Source organism: Solea solea, chromosome 6, assembly GCF_958295425.1.
Source record: "Solea solea chromosome 6, fSolSol10.1, whole genome shotgun sequence".
NCBI classification, from domain to species: Eukaryota; Metazoa; Chordata; class Actinopteri; order Pleuronectiformes; family Soleidae; genus Solea; species Solea solea.
In genome coordinates, this window is record NC_081139.1 from 18,483,470 (window position 1) to 18,505,863 (window position 22,394).

The 22,394-nt window shown below is 42.4% G+C and overlaps 1 protein-coding gene across 4 annotated transcripts in view; it reads right to left on the reverse strand.

The window, feature by feature from the left end:
- The window catches only part of LOC131460305 (plexin-A1-like), a 202,969-nt gene that overhangs the window by 135,239 nt on the left and 45,336 nt on the right, over window positions 1-22,394 (reverse strand). For all 4 annotated transcript variants that reach the window (XM_058630649.1, XM_058630653.1, XM_058630650.1 and 1 more), the window contains exon 3: window positions 15,241-15,423. In XM_058630649.1, the coding sequence (XP_058486632.1) occupies window positions 15,241-15,423 (183 nt within the window). The remainder of the gene's footprint in view (window positions 1-15,240; window positions 15,424-22,394) is intronic.

The window sequence follows — 22,394 nt, forward strand, 5'->3', positions numbered from 1 at the left end:
TTGCATCCATTCAGCCACTCAACACTTTAAATGGTTTTAACTCAAGAACGCAGGTCAGGTTTGACTGTTGATGAAACCGGCTGTGTATAAAAGTCCCATCTCCTCGATAAATGCTGCACACGCACATTAACTAACACACCCGACTTAACGGAGTTCTAATGGATGTTAATCAGAAGCTCACAAACACAGATTCTGGGAGAGACCCGTGGTTTCATAAGATCAGGACACGCACACAGAGAGAGAGAGAGCGAGAGTGCAGGATACAGTGAGGCAGATCGAGTGCATTAGAGAGATGATGCAATGAGAGATGTAAGAGCCACAAGCAATCAGTTTGATTAAGTGTGTGTGCGTGTGTGTGCGCTTGTGTGTGTCTTCCTGCTGTGGTACAGTTCTCTGTAATCCTCCACTCACCTCTCATATGTAGAAGTGAGGTTATGTCAGAAAAACAGAATGGATGAATGGATGGATGGATGGATGGATGGATTGTTCTTGTGGTTAGTGAGTCACGTAATTAACCCGACTAAAACATGGCCGACATAATGCACACATCCAGTATTTATGACGACATAATGGCTGTAAAACTATTTGCTTGCTTTCTTTGCCCTGGAACAGGAATCAAATATTACTCTGCATTCATTTGCTGCTTAGAAAGGAAACTTTCAGCAAATAAAAAAACACTTCTCAGATCAGCCCACATTACTATGAACAGTACATCTCAGTGGATCTTTATTTCCTGGCCTTGGAGGTCACTAACAATTACAATCCCACCTCTTCATCAGAAGGTCCAATCGAAACCTAATTTCCCTTAAAGCATGCCTCTTAACTCTAATCACCTGGAGGAAAAAACAATAGCCAGGAGCTCATGAGTCCTACCTTCTCCCAGAGTAACTCACCTCCTGCCCTTTCTATAACTAAGTGGCTTTGGGGCTTAAACACATTCTTTGGTCTTCAGTAATGGGGAAAATTAAAGATATGTGTTGGGAGAAAACACATTTGTTATTTGCGTTGTGTTCAACACAGATAAATCTCTATTTGAAGGATTTAAGACATGCCATAACTTTGATGCCACTGCCTATATTATAGTACTTACTGTAATATAGCACAATAACCGCTTTACATAATTTCCCTCTGCATCCCAGTCCCAGGTCTCCAGTCCATCGCATAGTTTTTGTGGAAACATGGCTATTCAAGCAAGATAGCAGCTTCTGTTATTGCATAATGTACATAAAGGCTTATTATAAAGCAACAGAAAACACATTTCTTTTTTTATTTTAAAGCAATTCTAAACTTATACAAACATACTTTTGGGTAGTCTGACAATAAAACCTCCTAAACGTTACACAATGGGCCTTTAAATAAAGAGCTGTGTATGTCTAATATACAATATATTTTAAAAGTAACAATATCAGCACTATTGCCATTTTAATTTCCTTGTACATGGAAAGTAGATATTGATGTAAAAAATGGAGGAAATAAAAGGGAATTATGGTCCTCATTTACCAGCAGTACAAATATGGCCATGCCAGTTACTGGACATGAACTTTATCTGGCTGCTCTCTGTCTAACACACATGTACACACACACACACACTTCACTCCCAGCGGCAGCCTTGACCCTCTTGCCTTCTCCTCACTCCACTGCATCACTAAATGCAGCCATTTCGGCTCCCGTAGGGCCCATGATAGAGCTCTGGCCGCCTCTCGGCCACATTCACACCACTGGGCCTGTAATGAAACTATGGATTTTCCATTGCAGAGCTGACACTTACTGCCTATTTGCTGTGCATCCAGTCTCCACTGCACTGTTCTGTACTTTAGGAACGCATGGACAGGGATGCTGCAACACCATAACTTTCATTTTTTTTTCACGTCTTTCTGGCGAGATACCATCTACCAAGCACATTATATTGGATAAGAGGTCAGGAAATATAAACAAACTTTTACTTATATTAAAGGAAATACAGAAGAAAAAACCATACAACATTTAGGTAAAAATACTCTTCTGGTGTCACTTTGTATGAACTTTATTAACTTAGTTGAAACATCTCCAGAATGCATTGCCATTTGTTTACATAAAATGTGAGTCGTGTGTTTGTAAGCACATGTAATATAAAAGCACTGACTGAATACTTTTCACAGCCACCGTTTTGTGCATGGATGAGCATGTCCACACAAACATGAAGGCAGCAAGAACATGCCGAGGGAGTTAATGAGTGCGCGTGTGTGTGTGTGTGTGTGTGTGTGTGTGTGTGTGTGCCGTTTCTGCATTTTTCATCTTTCCTTTACATTTCTGTCTTTTTCTCCCTTACCCACCCCCCTTACACACACACACACACACACACACAGAGGGGCAAACATGACCTACAAGCCCACTTACATCCAACCCCAGTAGAAAACAGCATTCCCAACAATATAAAGCTCTAACATTCAGCAGTGTTGCAGCAACCCACTTTCAACGTTGTTCACATCCCCTGCTTGCACCATAAACATCAATGTGCACTACCAATCTCTCTCTCGCTCTCGCTCTCTCATCCTTCCTCTTCCTTACTATCACCAGCCATGGCTGCCCTGACTACTGTTGCCATGGCAACCAAGGAGCAAGCCCACCACGGGGGATTTGAGACAACTTGGAGAACAGACCCCTATGTTATTGGAGCCTTATTATTGGGTGTGTGTTTCTGTGTGAGTGTGTTTGTGTGCGGCGCGCTCACAACACTGTGATATCTCCTTCTTCTTCTTCTGCACAATAAGAAAAGGTCTCTCTCACGGGGGGGGCGTCAGTGCAGTCGAAAGCCAAAACCCGCAGCGGTGGTACGGGAGGACAAATGTGATTCAGAGGGAACACTGAAAGCCAGTGGGTTACACACATTTTCCATCAAACTTGTCGCTAATTAACTATGAAAGAATTGAATAAAGGGAAATTGAGTATGTGGAAGAATAGACAAAAGAAAAGGAAGCCAACTGTTCCCTTCCACTCCCTTTCTCACATACACGGCTTCTGTGTATGTGAGAAAGGGATGCTGGTCCTACCCATTCCAGGTTATCAGTGATTCAATAGGTTTCTCTGGAAGGAAGCATTTGTCCTGAGACACGGCCAATATCCTGAACGTAGAAAATTAGAGTTGGAAAGAATTCCAAGCAGGTGACATGACGTTCATGTCTTTCTCTATTTAAGGATCAAGGGTTTCCCTCTTTTGTCTTTTTATCAATCCCATCCATTATTATTTTTACTTTCTGCCTGTGTTTGTTTTGAAAACAAGTGTTTATCTGACGTCACAAAGTAACACAAAGTACAGTGTATGCCCCCACTTGTTTAATGTGAACACTGATACATATAGAGATACATAGACCTCAAAATGTGTGAAATGTTTGCCTTTTTCTGAGCACAACAAACATCTAAATCACAATAAAATGGATCCTACAAATTTCTCTCAGGGGCTAAATTCTCAAAAGTGCTTTAATTGTCCGACATTTACTACGAAAATAATGGATATCAACAGATTTGATATGATCCGGTCGCCATACAGAGATAAATACATACATAAAGCTGTAATGCTTCCACTGGCAATCAATATCCGGACACACCCTCACTGCCACATGAGGAAAACCATGTTCTCTGAGATCATACACACACACACACACACTCTTCATCTTTTGAACCATTTGTCTTAAAAACAAATGTTTGAATCATTTATCATGCCGTCATGTGTAGTTACACAAAAAAAAAATGCATGTCCACACTTGTTAAAAATGAACACCTACACAAACAGAAATTAATACATACATTAAGTCATAACGTTCCTACACTCACTCACAAAGAAATGAAGATCTTTGAGATCACACACTCATGCATGCACATACCCACCATACCACCAGAATCCAGTGTTATTTCTGGGGCACTGCATTCCGGCCAGTGACCCATAAATAGACAGCACGAGGCGCTTATGGGTGATAACGCATAACTAGTCGTCCTAAGGCTGGAGCTTGGAGAAAACACTGGCTGAAGATGCAGCTTGTTGGCTTATTAACACGAGGTAACGCGAACTTAAACTCTGTTCTTCACGAGTGACAAATAATTCAATCTGCACACAAATCCATTTAAAACGACTGACAAGGACATTCAGCTCGTGTTCGGCGCAACATATCGGTCCATAAAGTATTTAAACAATGCTTCACAAGGACTATATAATGACTACAGCAGTAGCGTCTGTACTCATTCATGTGTTCCCTGCTTCATTTTTCTATTCCGTACACCTGTGAACTTGCCTTCGTCAGTAGGGTGGGTGTAGTAATGTGTTTGTGTGTATGCAGACTCTCCCTGGGGACCCTGTTAGCGGCTCTTTAATTAGCTTAATCCACCTGCAACACATAGATGGGGGAGTGGAGAAGGAGAGGGGTGAGAGGGGGGTGGGGAGGAGAGAGGGGGGTTTGACAGAGGAGAATATTTCTTCCTCTGCCATTGGTTATTCCCTATCCAAAACTCTCTCTCTCTCACACACACACACACACACGAATGCACTTCCATCTCTTGGCTCATGGAAGTATTAGTAACTGGCCAGACAATTGTAAAACCCATAGGGAGGAGAAAACTGTCTCCAAAATGGCCACATGTGCCAAACCGTGGCCAACTAAACCGTTTCCACAGAGACGCCGCATCCAAGCAGTAATCAAGCAAAATGACCAATTAAATAAAATAGTGAGGGTTTAACTGGTGTCGGCCAATTAAGAATGATACTGTGTGATTAATGTTATGGATAGGAGACTGTTGGGAAGGTCTGTGTGCCTTGATAAGCTGCTTTAGCAACAACAGACAGTAATTGTGGCTGAGACGATTTTGGGAAAAGTGTTGGGGGAAAAAAGTATGGTAAGGTAAGAAAGAGATGGGAGGAGAAGGAAAAGGACTGCTGGGAGAGAGAGAGAGAGAGAGGGAGGCGAGCATGGGTGGGAGCTAGAGAACGGACCAGAGGAGGGAGGGAAAGAAAGGAGATGCACAAACAAATGCTAGCCTTGGGAATAGATGCAATCAGCTCAGTCAGTCAGCTAATGACTTATTCCATGGAGGAAAGAGAGGAGTAGAAAGAGAGTAGTGATAGTGTGAGTGAATCAAAGAGAGAAAAACAGAAGGGCTGGGTGAGAGGGAGAAGATCTGAATGGGGAATGAGAGACGGGGAGAAGAGAGATGGATGCAGACATGACTAATTAAAGACTCCGTCAGTTTGAAACATTTGAACCAAAGGAAAGGATGGATAAATATTTCACCACGGAGAGAGAGACAATGAACTCACTGTGTGTGACTAGAATAAGGTAGAATTTGGAGAAAAATAATAATTAAAAAAATAAAAACTCTTAAGAGAAACCGAAATAACACTCTGCGCTCATTGAGACTCCACTTAAATGCCTGCTTCTTCATTTTAAAAGGCTGAGCAGATGGAAATGGGAAAGTCAGGGTCAGCTGCACCAATAATACAACCATTAGCTGTTCCTTTGCTGTGGCTCCACTTACGCTAAAAACAAGAGCTTTAGCCACTGCAGGAATAACGGCGACTCCTCTTAATTAGCACTAAATGAAATCTCAGCTCAGTAATTAGAATGGACCTGCCGCCCTGCACACAAAAACTAATGACAAACCAGCCAAAGAAAGTTCACTTCAGCCAACTGTTACTCCTCAAAGATTACCTCCAGGGTATTAGACCAACATGGGGGATTGGCTTTCCGCTTGGCTATCACCAACTCTAATGCTAACAGGATTAGCCAAAGGGTCAGTGCAATATGGCTAGCAGCAGTCAGGAGGCAAACAGGCTGAAAGTAGGCAGGCTGACGGCAAGTTACCCAACCAGCAAACACTGTGACAAAGCTTCAGGCTACAGCTACATCCTCCGGGGGGGGGGGGGGGGAGACAGGGCTGGGAGACACGCGGTGGGCAGAGGGATAATTGGGTAGACGGCGAGAGACGCCACCATGCTGTTGCATTTGGAGTCATTTCTGTGTCTGTACATGTGTGTGTGAGTGTGTGTCATGAGTGAAAACCAGACACGTTGGCCCTTTAATGATCCTGCAGCACATGACAACCACATGATGATGATGATGATGATGATGATGATGATGATGAGCTGCTTTTTTTTCAAACAAACACACAAATATAATTCTAATCATCATGACAATTGTAATAATGAAACACTGTATGCAACATATGTGTGGAGGACAAAAGCACATTTGTTTCCGTACACAACTGTTAATCATCTTAACGTCACTAAACCAGAGGAACGAACAAAACGATCTATTAAGATTCTATTAGCTCGGCAATGTGTAATCTGATAAGCCTGCAACAGTCGCTTCCCATAGGAGTGTGTGTGTGTGTGTGTATATGTGGTGCAGTATGCATTCTTCACAGTAGATTACCTAATTTAATAGTATCTCACATATTTACACTCATTTTCAGTGGAGATGTAATGGAGATGAAGAAGCTCATTGCATCTTGTTATTTACAGAGATTTAAAGGAAGTATTGAAATGCTGTGTCTTGTTCAATTATGTGTGCCGCTTCTGTGCCTGCGTATTCCTCCACTGATCATTCCTGCCACTCCGTGGCTCAGAGGATATGTAGTTTCCACGATGATGGCTGATGATGGCTTGTGGGGAGCTGTACAGCTCATCTAAGCCAAGGCATGTACTGTGAGCTGCTGGGCCTAATTGCAAGCAAATGAGTGTGTGAGGCATAGCATGAACACGTGTGAGCCTGTATGTGAGATACAACCAACCTGAGCCAACGGTAACCTATGCCTGCTGTGTTACTCATGCCTGACCCTCTGGACGCTTCGCCGCCGTCCAACACGTCCCAGTGTGAGTTCCAAGTTTGGACATACCTGCATGAATGTGCTCATTTTGCCTCGTTAGTTTGAGATATGACATCCCTTCTGGTGTCAAGGTGTGTTTGCTTGTGTGCTCGTGCACCCGTGGAGTCCTGGCCCTGTGCCAGGTGTGCTGTTAGCTGTGTCAGTCAGCATGGACAGAGCTATATTTTCTCTACCCCACAGCTTTGCCTCTCTGCGGGAATAAAAAGGGCTTCATGTCAACACCAGGGACCGATAAACCTCCATGATAATTAGGGGCACCGGATAGCTCAGTTGGTAGAGCTGGCACCCAATGGGCCAAGGCCCCCGCTGCGACCTGGATTGGATTCCACCCAAGGTCCTTGGCTGCGTGTCTTCCCACCTCTCTCTACCCCCCTTTAAAGCCCCCCAAAAATCTTTAAAGCTTTCAGTTTCTCCCACAGCGGATCATCGGCCTCCATCTTGTCCGATCTATTGTGTCCTTTTCTGTGACACAAACTGCCCTCATTCAGAACATCCATGACCATCTATGTGGTCGTCCTCTTCTCCTCCTGCCTGGCAGCTGCATGTTCAACATCCTTTGTTCACTATCACAAGACCAAACCATGTCAACATTGGCTCTCTTACTTAATCTCCAAACCGTTCAACCTGAGCTGTCCCTGGAATATGCTCATTTTTAATCCTGTCCATCCTGGTCACTCCCAATGAAAATCTCAGCATCTTCAGCTCTGCCACTTCCTCAACCTCTTCTCCTTGCATCTTCACCATACCACCTGTCTCACTACCATTTCAAAACGTATCATTTTTAATAATCAGCATGGGCCAGTTATTTACTTATCTATGGAAGTTTACACAGAGAGCACAGTTTATCACGTCTGAAACTTTTTGTGGACATTTTCTCTGTGTTTTCTCCTCCATCTGTCTCCACATAAAACTAGTAATTTCCTGAGTACAGCAAAGGAATGTCGCCAAAGGACACAAAATCACCTCTATACTGAGAAACACAGAGAGAGTCATGTGGTGCTGATAAGCTTAAACAGCATTTTGTTAAAGTATTTGACAGTAATTTTAATTAACTTTTCATTTTAAAAGTTATGCACGTTAGCTTTAAATTTCTATATCTTATCAGATGGAGGGGAAAATAATCTACATTGGCCGTCAGTGTCACAGATTTCTAGAGATTGACGCTGACAATCAAAAAACCAATGTCTATCTACCTCCTCCAGGTAAGTGTGCACATCATTATTGATGCAGGACTTCTAGATACCACATGATAAAACTTTTAAATTAAAGAAATATTAAAAAAAAGAAGAAGCATAGAATAGAAAATAAGGGATTCTTTGATGTTCTACCTCAGGATGTCTAACAAAGATGACCTAGAAACAGGCTGTCCTCGTCCTCACTTCGATCATGTGAGTATCCCCAGCTTGCGTCCAGACTCTTCTAATCTTCCCTTAAAAATGGATTGTAGCATGGCACATTTATTATTCATCTCCTTCACTCTCTCTCTTGTCCTCGTGTCTCCCTTTTTCTCGCCACTTTCTTTCCTTCTGTCATCTACTCCACACTTTGCCTCATTAACCCCCGGTAGTGGCGAATTCTGATGAGAAGGCAGAGGTAGTGAGCAAGAGTCGTGCAGTGCAGGACTGAACCGTTCTCGGCAAAGGAGTTAGCGACGTAACACGGGAGCCCGCTGTAATTTACCCGATTCTCTTTGAACATTTTAGTGCTGCACTGGTGAAAATACGGTTTTAAAGCTTTCACTGGGATTAAGATGAAGATTTTGCGATAGGGGACAATCAATTGAAGTGTCCTTAATGTCACCAGAGCTTGTTAGTAAGGTAGGAAATATGGATTATTACGGCAAATTAGGCTCTTCCAGGATAAAGCCTTGGAGTTAGAGACACTGGTGTAATGAGGCTGAGTGGGTACATTCACAAGTGTGTGCGTGCGTGAGATTACCGTCTGCCCTTATAGCAGTTTTACAATTAATTGAGATGTGAATGTATGTGTGAGCGCATGCACGGCTACCCCTATACCTTTACATGCATACATGTCAGTGTCACACTGTGTGTGTTAGTGTGTGCGCTCGCTCGCTCCCTCTGCTCTTCTCTTCTCTTTAAAGAGAGAAAATGATTAGAGGAGGGAAAAAAAGCAATCACATCTCAACACGCGCACACTCAACTATTATCAGGGAGAGGAATCTTTGATCACAGAAAAAGAGAGGATGACAGCAGAAAGAGAATATGTGAGCAACAAATGAAACACAAAATGAGCCAGAGACGAGCAACGGATGATTCCTTTCACTAATTCATAAGTGTGGTTTTACACCGGCTATGTTAATTAGTTGCAAATGTCCTTTAGATGCAACACACGCACACATATCCATTTATAGCTTTCTCTCACATCAATAAGGTGGTAGCACCTCCAGCACAAAGTCACATGACTGACATACCTTACATTCAGTGTGTACGAGTCTGCTGTGATACCCTCAGACGCTTCAGTGTGTGTGTGTGTGTGTGTGTGTGTGTGTGTCCACAGGGAGGTGTGTTCATTGTTAGGTTGAGTGTAGCTGCACGAGAGGACATGAGAACAGATGGGGGGAGAGACTCGGGCTGATAATGACGAGAGATAATTGATAACCACATGCTTCAGTGGGATGCATGCACACACATGCATATGGAGACATTCTCATTCTTAGAAACCTGACAAATATTCAGTGTTTTGACACACACAAACACACACACAAACACACACCACCTTTAATTGAGCAGTGCCCCGAGCTCTGGATAACACAGACACAAACGTACAACATCTGTGTGCAAGTTTTACAGTTCATCGGAGTGTGTTGGTTTCAGGCTCGTGGCATTTCTAGAGGAGAAATATACACTGTAAATATTTTTCGGACGGCGGTGGATCAGTGGTAGAGCGAGTCGTCTTTCAACTTGAAAGTTGTGTGTTCGATTCCCGGCTCTGCTAGACTACATGCCGACGTGTCCTTGGATGAGAGACTGTCGCATGGCATTACAGTGTTACGGTTTTATCATTATTATTATTATTGTTATATATTATTTATTTTTATTACATATTATTACATATATATATTATATATTATTATTATGGTGTGATGACACAATGAACCCTAAATGACAAAGACATACTGTCCATATTTGGCTCTTATAGGACAGAATATCTGGTCCTTCGGGGTAAACAAAACTAAGATGAAACAATTGCAGAAAATCACATGCGTTGCTGTTAATTTGGAAACATCATGGTAAGACAAATTGACTGATGGTGCTCTAGGAAAGGTGTAAATTAACTGCCAAAAACGCTAAGTGCAAATTATCCGTTTCGTCTGGAGAACTCTGTCTCTCTGTAACCTCTACTCCCTCTGATCCTTTTCATCATTCTCTATATTGGCCCGTCTCATTCTCATCCACCGTGTGTGTAGCTGTGTGAACTAATGACCGAGGACTCGCAAAACGCCTGCACAAAGGCCGTCTCTGTGCCGCTGCCTGAGCTAAACAACTCGTGGCTCTGCTGGCTGAGCCAAGTAATGACACCAACACACACACCAACACACACACACACACACATGCCTAAAGGAAGAGTCACCAAACCATATTTTCAGATAATGATTTTCGGGTTTGTACCTATACTCAAAGAATGCAGATACAGAGGATGAGACAAAGAGTAACCACACATATTTCCTGCTCCATCATTCCTCAACAACTTCCTCCTGGGGTCAAATGCCACTGGTGTGTTACAACAGGGTGTGTAATTGTTCCTGTTTGGGTGGAGTTTCTGTGTTTGGGTGGCTGAGGTGACACACATTTAAATGAAAGCACACATGCATACACACTCACTCACACACAGGGGAATTAGAGGGCAACATTATGCACCAGTAGAATAACAATCATTAGTCAATTAGGCCATGACATGGACTCATGATGGAGACACCGGTCGTCCCGGCGGGATACATTAGTGACTTCACCCAGCAATATACACATACAAATGACAAACTGTCACTTGTTATTAAGCCCTAAAAAAAAGTCACGTGACCAGAGCAGTTACTTGAGTTAAATAATACATAATTGATGTTGATGTGTCTAAGATCGCATGAATATTTCACCAAAACAAAAACAACCTACACCTGTACGGTATTAAATCTGGGTTTTGAAATAAACTCACACCGTTCAGTGAGATGATATGAAACCAACTTTAAAATCAAGATAAGGGAAAGTGAGTTAAACTATTTTATTTTTTTTCAGTTATATTAACATCTATACTCACCACTTCCTAAATGTTCCACTGTAAAACCTTTACAAAAAAAGAAGTGATCACAGTTGCAGTTTCATTGTAGTCAATTGTAGACTTTTAATAAAAAAAAGGCACTGATGTTGGATCAGAAGGCCTGGGTGACAATCTCTGTTCCAGTTCATCCCAACGCCGTGTGATGGGGTTGAGGTCAAGCTTTGTGCATGGGGACACAATCATGTTGGAACAGAAAAGGGGAAAATACTACTTTAGGCAAGTGCCTTGCATTGCAGAGGCCTCCATTCTGCACTGCCATGTTTCTAGTTTCTACAGCAGCCAGAATGGACAAATCAGCCGGAATGTGCATTCTACAGTCTGCAATCTCACCAACAGATGTCACTAATTATTATCCACTGGACCTTTAAATTTCAAATTTGCCACACTTTTCTTGTCTGATTGCAGCCTCACACTCAATTGACCAGGGGGTATAAATACAGATTATTGTCTGGATTTGTTCTAATGTGACTAATCTCACAAACGTAAACATAAATAGCACAACTGCTGCAGTGTAGAAGAGTTGTAATATTATTTATACTTTTGTCACAACAGCTATTAAAACTATATATATAAAAAAAATTGCCCTTGATGTTGTCAGAAGCAATGATTTTGCATCAATGATACTCTGTTCAGATGAATGGGCACTGGGCAGCTCCTCCACACCACACTCACTGCACACACCTGAGCCAGGCATGGCCACAATGGGCACACAGCGGGCACTCGGGGCTCCTACCACCTGGCATGCTGGCCACATCCACACAGCAGATGGCTCACATGGGCCCCCGATGAGGGCTGCAGCTGAGGAATACAACCGTTTGTGTGGAAATGTGTGTGCGCGGTTAAGAATACAAGCACTTGCAATAGGTATTGAGTTATCGACTGGGATCCCCTCTTTTGTCTGATGTCCTCAGACCGCCTGTTGAGACTGTCAATGTGAGTGCAAGTGTGTGCGTGTGTGTGTTTCACGGTGAATGCGCTTTCATTGTAAATGCTCAACAGTGCCTTGAAGTGCAGAAGTGACCAGAGAAGCTCTCAAACCACCACAGTTTCACCTAATCCATCTGTTGGATATCAATTCTACACAGACAGAGGCGGGGTTTCTTTAGATGGACGGATATAAAACAGAGCGGGAGATGGCGCAGTGTGGGAAGCTGACCGATGAACAGAGGCATGTGATGACCAATGCTAATTCAAGACAAAGCAGCCACGGATAATGGAGGAGGCAAACGGAAGAGAAGCTTTTCCCTAAATATTAATTGCCTTCATGCTGCCGCGTCCTTGACTGCCACGGTGCCACGATGACTGCTGGAATTAGTTCATCACACCGATGGATGTCATCTCTCTTCCTCACTTCCGTCTCTACTCAACCTCTTGCTTTTCTCTCTCCATCTGCTTGATCTTTCCATCTTTCTTCCTTCCTGCCCTTGTATATCTCTCATATCTTGCACCATGAAACCAGGACTCATTAGTTAAAGATTCCCGTGTGTGTGTGTGAGAGAGAGAGTGTGTGTGTGTGTGTGCATGTGTGTGCGTGGCCAAATGAGCACAGAGGGACTTCATTAGTGCATTAGACATGTTGTTTATGCAACCATCCCGTTGCTCTAGACAACGCAGAGCATGAAAGATGGTTAAAAATAAACCGAGTGTACATCAAAGCACACATCAAATCCAGCTAAACGATAAATGAAAAGATTTTCAGGTAGAAAATAAAAAAAATGTTACTTGACGTAGGAACTGATTTCAACCCTAATGAAGGAAAAGATACATTTGGCACTCATTTACATTTCGCTGGCTTTTCTATTTTTATTTTTTAATCCTGTCAATCTTTCCTTCTGTGTATGTTTGAAATGCAACTGAAAAACTGCCCCCTTGAAGCACATTCATCCATTTTACCCAAAGTCTCACTGTCTCTGCTCCTCTCACCTTCACCTTCACCCTCAAGCACAGCTAAACAAACAGCATTCAGTGCCAGTGCTCTCCAGAGAAGAGTCTAATGGAGGGAACACACTTCTTCATCACATCATGGTCTGCGAGCACCTCCACCACGCTGTCCAAGGCTATAAACACACTCATAAAAACAATCAATTGCCTTATTTTACTGATAAGATTATAAGCACACAAAATAGAATCACTTATTAAAAGCACTGACCCATTAAAGACACACAGTGTCTGCTCAGTTACTGAGGACGAATTCTTGATCACATGCTTGTAATTCAGTTGACCTTTTCAGCGCTTTCATCATCCGTCACTCATCACTTTCGACTTTTTCCTTTTTCTCCCTCACTGTCAACATTTGAAATTGGGTGTTTTTGTCTTCAAATGTCTGATTTCCGAGCTTGTTTCTTCTTCACCAACAGCACATGTATTATTGTTCTGGGGTTTCCAACTGGAAACGGTGAGCAGCCAAAACAACTGCAGGCTCTTTGGCTCCGTACACACAATAAAACAACGCGGTAAAGCATTTGCATTCCCAGGTGATGTTCTACACACAAATGCCTCGACCACAAGTGCAGAGCAGCGCAGGAGATGTGTGCATATCACCAAATAAATGAAGGGACTTCTGTCAAGCTAAGTGAGTGGGTGTCACTTTGACAAATGCACGGAGCTGAATCTTAGTCAACGCTGTATTGTTTCGGTGTCTCTCTGTCCCTCATGAACACACATGTGAGCACACACAAATCATAAGCATACATTATTATTATTATTATTATGCGTACCGTGAGTGACAAACACACAAGTGCCCCCCACACACACACACACACAGACGCACAGTAAAGGCACACAAACACACAGCCTGATTATACATTCATAATATTGAATGGATGACAGGTCTTGAGCAGTGCGAAGGGAAACGGGGAGAATTCTAATGAGCTTTCATTTACCCCGAGAGCTCTGTCCTCCATAGACTGGATGTACACACACACACACACACACACACACAGATGAGACACACAACAGTAAACACTCAACACAAACCTACTACATAGATAGAATAACAATGACTGTGTTTATCAGGAGTGCACCTCTAACATAATAGATAAATATTATGTATATATCAGCAACATCACTTAAAAAGGACTGTGTGTGTGTGTGTGTTTCATAATTGTACTATAGATGTACTATATAGAACATCACTGGTCAAACCTGGATGATGACACTGGTAGAAAAGCTGCAGATAAAAAACAAAAACTCTAACTTGCAGATTTGCACTTAAAGATGTGCACAGCATTAAAGTTTCTGTAGCCTTGGAATAAGCCTGTTACGTGTTCTTTTGGCAAGGGTCTTGCTTTACAGAGCTCGCGATCTTGGGTTGCCATGTTTCTACCGATACGGACAAAAGACACAGAGCTTGCATGTGAAGTTTTGGGGCAAAAGCTTCATAAGCACATGAAAAAGAATGGCTTTGTCCACACACACCTGAGGCACAAACAATGAAGAAATGGAGAAGAGAGTGGAACGGTGTGGAGGGTGTATTTTTCTGGTACCCAAAGGCCACTGTAGTTCTCTGACACACTTGGGAAATGGAGATAGGAGTGGAGGAGTGAGTCCTCCGTTTGGTGCCGTCTGCAGTTTTAACATTTGATGTCACTAATTCCTACACAGAGGACCATTAACGTGCCAGACGTAAAAACTCAATCACATCACCACTTTATCTGTCCCCTGTCTGCTTTTCTGCCTTTCCAGCTGAATCAAGTCAGCGCCGCACAGCTGACCAGAACAGAACAGAACAGAACAGCCTTTCTCCAGTCAGAGCTGCCAAACAGATTGAAGGCAAGCTCTTAAAATTAGAGGTGAGGCGGCACGTGGCGTTGGGACACTGCAGTTAACGTTTTATGTCCTACGTGACTAACATAACAATCGATGGGAGAACAGCAACACACTTGCTGTAAACTGCTCAGTAATGAGCACGTTTTTAAAGAGGCACTTCAATGTCGTATTGTAAAAGGCCTCTTGCAAGAAAAAAAACCTGTGGACTGCGTTTATTACTCTTTATTCCTCATGTAAAAGCAAAGTGGCAAAGGTGCAAGCACACACCGTCAAAGTGGTGATGCTGAAAAACTGTTTGAAAACAGAGGAGCCGCGTGAAATCATTCCTACCTTCTTCAGTTTGCCGTTGCGTGTGCCGACAAAAGCCACAGTGTTGCCACGGTAGTCGTATGCCGCTACTGAAGTCATCCCATCATCTTTGTCGAGGAAGAGGGGAATGCCCTCGATGGTACTGGTTCCCCCCAGAGGCTGGTTGAAGTCCTGGCCGCAGAAGTCGTCGTCTATCTGCAACGGCTGGAGGAAGGCAGAAAAGACAACAATCAAACCAAAGGCCCGAAAAATCACTTTTCATTTTAGTTTTTAATTTTACACCCAAAATGAGAACGAACCCATACATTGGATGGGTAATGGACAAGATATTATTCTAAACTGCTGATGATCTAGATTGTATCTTGTAAAATCTAAACAGCAGCTGTTTTGAATACATAAAAAAAAAACTGTTCTGAGCCCAAACTGAATAATTAACCCATAAATTGGGTGCTTTTCTCCAAAAAAAAGAAGGTGCTCGGGATATCATTCTTAAGAGTCAAAATCTAGATTGTAATCTTGTGAGATCTAAAAAGTGTCTGCTTGGTAATAACCAGTCCAAAATATAAAGCGATGAGCCAAAACCATCATTAGGTGTAAGCCTTGTAAACATCCATTGCTATATCTCAGTGGGAGTGTATAGTAAACTATAGGTGTGTCATCTGGATTAAACACTTTTATTTGATGAACTAAAATGTGAAGAATGCTATTCAAACACGGCCCATTCATAGTCACACCCCTTTTTTCCCCACAGACAGAGACCCACCATGAAAAACTGTCAGCATATTGTAGTGTTCCGACACGGTAGTGACATGGCAGTAATGCCGGTGACCGCGTGACAATATGGAGAGCATTCCTGTGTCACAAGGGGCCAATCGCCCCCGGTAATCCACTGACCCATATGATGCTCGTACCAGTCACCATACACAAATGCTGAATATAATCACTGTGAAGTAGGGTTAAAGTGCCACTGAGTGAAGGGTTTGTTAAATTAACACACTTTTGTGGTTCTGAGCATGTTTTCAGGGTAACTTCACATTTCATTAGACATATACAGCGACAATGAAGCATCCAACTCTCGTCACAATTGTGACGGACTGATTCTAAAATAATTAGCTGATAAATTCAGTCACGTTTTATGTAAATAAACCAACTTTTTTTGGATGAGTACTATCAGAAGACAACTTGGGTTCTGAAAAGTCGACGTGTATTATTTCTGACTTGTGTAAAATCAATGATTCTTCAAAATGTTTAAAATTGACATACATTTGGATTTGAAGGTGATAAGAAATAAGTTGCAAGATTAGCGTAGCCACATCATGTTGTGTCTAGCCTACAGATCGTATTCAGCTTTAACAGCAGGTGAGCAGGGGAAAGTTGTGATAGCAGTCAGTGTGTTTACATGCATGTCCGATTTTATTCGCACTAAGACAATAATTCGGGTTTCTTAGCATCATGTAAACAGGTTAGTCCGGCTAAAATCGAGCTCGTCTTAGTTGGACTAACATACCTGGATAATGCAAGTCATAGTCTGATTACTGATTACATGTATAAGCTTAGTCGGTCACACTTGCACCAACATTTCCTCCCGTTCTTTGACATGGAAGTAGCAGGAGACAACGTATAAACTGCAGTATTGTTGCCGGAAATCATACCATGGCGGTGTATTTCTCCGGACAACAAAACAACCACACAAGCCATGCACGATCTAATTTGAATCACAAATAATATGTACATCAGGTACGAAGCATACAGATCCACAGCACCGTCCATCTTGCCGTTTGTTTTTCCTGTGACGTAATAGTCAACAGGAAACTAATTCGATATGCACTCGCATATAGAGTCAAACATACACAGCCAGTTATTAGGTTTTCTCCTCCACATGTCAACTCGGCAAGTTGTCCGACTGCATGTCTTAGTCAGACTACGGCCTTAGCTTAATTAAACTGTGCATGTAAATGTACTGAGTGTTGTGTGCTGTGAAAAGAAGGGGAAAAAAACTTTCAGTTTCTACCCACTTCTCCTGCTTAAATCACTGCCAATCAGAGATAAGGCTGATCAATACCCATGACTACTGCAGAGTCGTTTGACCTGAGAAAGAATACCGATTGTGCCCTTTCACACTGCAGACACAAGCCAGATGATTGTGGGTGTTAGTGAGTTTTCGTCTAGTTTGAAGGGCGGCTAAATGAGTATTTTTGGATGCATCTTTAGCAAAACAGATTTTGACAGGGACCAAATGTGTGAGAGTGAGAGGACAGACTAGCGGTTACTGACTGACTGCTACTGTGTGGAAGTGAATAATTTCAGTGGGCGTTTACCAGAGTCAAAAGAAACAAGTGTGGGTAGGTGGACGCACACACACACACACACACACATACACACACTTGGGGGGAGTGTGTAAATGGCAGTGTAATCCACAGTCTTATCACTACATCATCTGATTGATCCACACAGGAGAAAAGATAACATCCCCTCCCTCGCTCTCCCGATCTGCCTAAATTGCCTGCAGCTCAGCACACGTCAATAACCCGTTATGCTGCCTTTTTCTACTTTCTCACTCCATTTCTCCATCTTGTTCCAGCTGCTACAGTAACTGAGCAAACATCAATATCATCTTTGTCTTTTTCTACCTCTGTCCATCCATCCCTTCACACCTAATCGCTCTGCATCACCCTCTCCATCCATCCTTCTCTGGAAACTCTTGCTCGGTCTTTCTCTTCTTCGTCCCTTATACACCGCAAGTGTAGACATTGTGCGAGTGTGTGGGACCTTTTGTGGCATAAACTCTGACCTCGTCAGGACCACTAGTCCCCATGGAGACCGTAACCTGGTCCTAATGAGGCAGAAGCTCCCTTCTGAGGAACTAGTCAAGTTTAGGACTAATACGGGTTAAGGTATTAACTGGTTATGTGCCAGTGAATGGAAGTCAATGCCGTGTCCTAACAAGAATAACTGTGCAAACCTATTTGCTCGTCTCATTCTCATCCGCTGTGTGTATGAGTGGGTCTACAAAGAGCTTTCCAGTGAAGTCATGTGGTAAAATGGAATTGTATATGTGTGTGTGTGTGTGTGTGTGTGTTTTTAGTAAATTGAGAGACAGGAACACACTCGGCCATTACCTGAAACAACTTTCTTTTGTAACAGCTAATAGCCACGGGGCAATTTCTTTCCTCGGAACAAAGACGACTGACAGACAACACTCACGCTGACAACCACACACGTATCGTGCTGACTTGTAAACCTTTGCGCACACACACACACACACACACACACACACACACACACACACACACACACACACACACACACACACACACACACACACACACACACACACACACACACACACACACACACACAATTCACTCAAAGCATTCCAGTTATTTTCTATGTGTACACACACAAGTGGCTTCAAGCAACAGGGCAATTCCCATAGTGTTCATATGACACACAACTAGGGGCAACAAATTTAAAGCAAATAGTGTGTCATGAGAAACAAATCCATCAGTCTGGATAAGAGTCAGTTCCCCCCCCATACACACACACACACACACGCGCGCAAACGCACACACCTACACGCACACACAAAAACAATCCCATGACGTCAGAGCCTAAGGGAAATAAGTTAAAAGGGTTAATCTATCTTCTTTTAAAGGAGACTCACGACTGAAAATACTGTACACAGGAGCCCCATGGAGTCCATCAGGGTTACAATGTGCACGCACACACACACACACACACACACACACAACCAGTAAAGGTGCGACATAATTCCTGTAGGTCTGCAGGGTTTAAACAGCACAGATCAGCAACGGAATAAAATGGTGTTTCCCTTGAGGTCGGAAAGCATTTTAATGGAAGCTACACAGAGATGTGGTTTCTGCAATTCAAGGCACAAAATGATTCCCATGTGTATCAGAGCTGACATTCAGTATGGGGAGAGAGTCTTCTCGTCTGTGGTCTCCACAGGGTTACTGGCTGGAGACCGCATCTAACGCGCTGCACTGTTTTCAAAGACACTGAACCCTAGTGGGGACGAAGGAGTTAATCCAACAACCTTGGCTTGACTTTGGCAGCAGAGACTTACAAATGCAGACGAGGAGGTTTCTTGTTTTGATTTTCACAGCGTGCGTGTGGTGCACACTGAATGAATTTGTGGATTTGCAGTTCACAGGCACTTTGGCCCTTTCCACTCAAGATCCCCAATCTACTCAAGTTTTCTTTTTGAATTTGACCACTTATAATCACTTCTTTCAATGGGAAGTGGGCATTTAATAAAAATCTCCGTATTATGTTTTAAACATGAGAGCTGAAACTATCGAAACTAATTATAAAAACACGTCTAAAGCATCAGAAAATTAAGGGAAAAAGGTTTTTACAACTCACAGAGAAAAGCTAAAGGTCCAGTGGGAAGCATTTAGGATGGTTCATAAATGGAAATGAAACCACAACCCATCAGCATGTTTGTATCAGTGTAGAATGTGTAAAAACCTTTATATGCACTCAAGATAAGGCTGTGCTTTACAGAGGCCGACATCTTAGGCCAACATTTTCTACAGCAGCAGTTTCATGTTTCTTTTGAAGCTTCCTATGCAAACAAAGAACATACATAAACCCAAGTATAAACCAACTTTAAAAACTGTCTATCTATAGGAATCATGACATGCTCATTGGTGACAACATCCTGTCTGGTATGCAAAGGCCACCATAGTTCCCTGATGTTGTTGGGGTGAGAAGAAGGGTCATCTGTTTATTGCAATAGGCAGTCACACCACTAGATGTCACTAAATCTTACACGCTGGACCTTTAAATCATTCATTTATTGTCTCTCCCTCTCTCTACAAGACTCTGCAATTCACTATCACATAAAATCAGAAACCAAAAAATTCAAGCAAGTAATAAATTAATCAACCAATCATCTTATCTTTATGACACACCCAGACTTAAAAGATCATAAACCCAGAGGCTGAGAATGAATCATTATACATATGGTGTGTGTGTGTGTGTGTGTGTGTGTGTGTGTATATATATATAAAGTACATGTGAGCTGTAAGCTGGCACTCAAGGTCATGGAAGATAACACTGAGAATATAATGCACACAAAGGGAGACATATGCCATGTTTCCACCGAGTGGAACGTTTCGGTTTGGTACAGTAAGTGTGTTTTTGCTTTCCATTAGGAATAATACCAAAATAACCAGCCCCAACTGTTCCATATTTGGTACCCTTTCCTTAGGGGTACCAGAGTAAAATGGTACAGTACAGTCAGGGTGGAGGTAGACCGGCTCCACCCACAACAGCTGATTGGGCGACAAAAAACATCACCACCGCAGTCTATTCTCACACAAAACTTGACATCTTGCTGAGACAAACGGCCACAAACCGAGCAGAAAAAAAGAGTTGCTGGACGTCCTCCTTTGTTGTCTGATGTTTGCTACGTGGCCAACGGGCACTACCCACAAGTTATGGTACTGCTCTCTGTCGAAACACAAGCCTGACCCAGGGCTTTAGCATTCCAAACTGTACCATACTATACCAAACCACACTGTGCCATGATGGAAACATGATAATACAGTATAGAACCTCACTGTGGTCTCTTTAAACAGCTCGAGATCACATGTTCTGGCAAACTGCCTCGACTGTAATGTCCTGCCTGAGCCACTTCATCCACTTCACACTGCCAAAATGATGAAATATACTATACATGGAGTCAGGAAAATATGTCCGGGCACACATTACATCAACCTGAAGTGCAAGTCGTCAATAGTCACCTCCATTTAGTGAAGCTTATAACAACAGCAGAATACAACACAAGCTTATATAGGGGAACATACATGGTGTTGTTGACTGAATCAACTTCTGTGAATTATAGCTATTAAGGCCACAGGAAAACATGCACCGCAAACACAAAAACACATTCATTTAGTGAGCGTTTAACAGCCTGGAAAACATGTTGCAATAAGAAGTGCTATGTTTCTGGATGAGAACACATTTACACAGAGAAAATACAAAATATTTTCATTGTGGGGGAAAACAGGAAAGGAGTGGAGAGCACAGAAAAGACAGGGAGAAATGGTGGCTGGTGTAAATGCTGACAGCACGGTTTCAAGACAAGCCCGCAATTCATCAGCGTGTGTGCTCATGTGTGTTAGAGCACGCGTGAGTGTGTGTGTGTGTGTCAGAGAAAGAACAAATAACAAGGCCGTTCTCACAACACCAGTCATCAGCTACTTTAAAAGCTTTTCGTTTTCAAATCAGAATCACAATTTTAAATGAGGCAATTAGTAAATCGCAATGCCATTTATTTTTTTCCTGTTTTCTACTGTTTTTTTATGTAAATTCATAACATGTAAACATTTCCACATTGGAAACAATTGATATCTTTAACTTCTGGTGTCATGCTTCATCATGCTTTAAATCTATCACACGATGAATATTCAACCAAAGTTTGACTGAAGATATTAAATTTTAAGTTGAATCATAATATCTGTTTGAAAAATAGCAATTAGATATTAGATATTACATATTAGACTCTTTATCACACAAACAGGCACATACTTCATTCCTTACTACAGATTTCACAACATGTTTTGTGGTTTACTTTTACTGAGAACACATTGCATGTGCCCAAAAGAGCCTATTTCTATTTGGGTCAGCGTGTGCATGCATGTTTGAAGGGGGCAGGAGAGAAGTGAAAGTGATGTGGACGGTGAGAAAGAGAAATAAAATAACAACAACCACAGAAGCTGGTCCTCTGTCACTTTCTCTCACACACAAAAACAAATCCACACACACACACACACACAGAGCTAAGGTTGTGTTGGCAGATGCCGGTGATTTAAACATGACATTAGCTATGCATGCATGTTCCTGGATGTCAGTGGAGTTAGAGGAAGCTAGGAGAGGGCAGCTCATAAATTACCAAGTGATCTCAGCAGAGGCCTTGAACTCATGCTGGATATTAAATATCCAGCATGAGTTTTGTTCAGGTGAACACAAGCAGCGGTCGCACGTGCGTGCATGTGTGCTCAGTCACTGAAGTCATGGGGAGTTTGACAGCCAATTTTTCAGTGACCTACTCCAATAAATCAGGACATGACAATGAGTTTTGCAGTTGAAAGTCAAGATTATTTGATCAACACCAATGGCCTACTTTCATTTACTTTAAAAGTAAA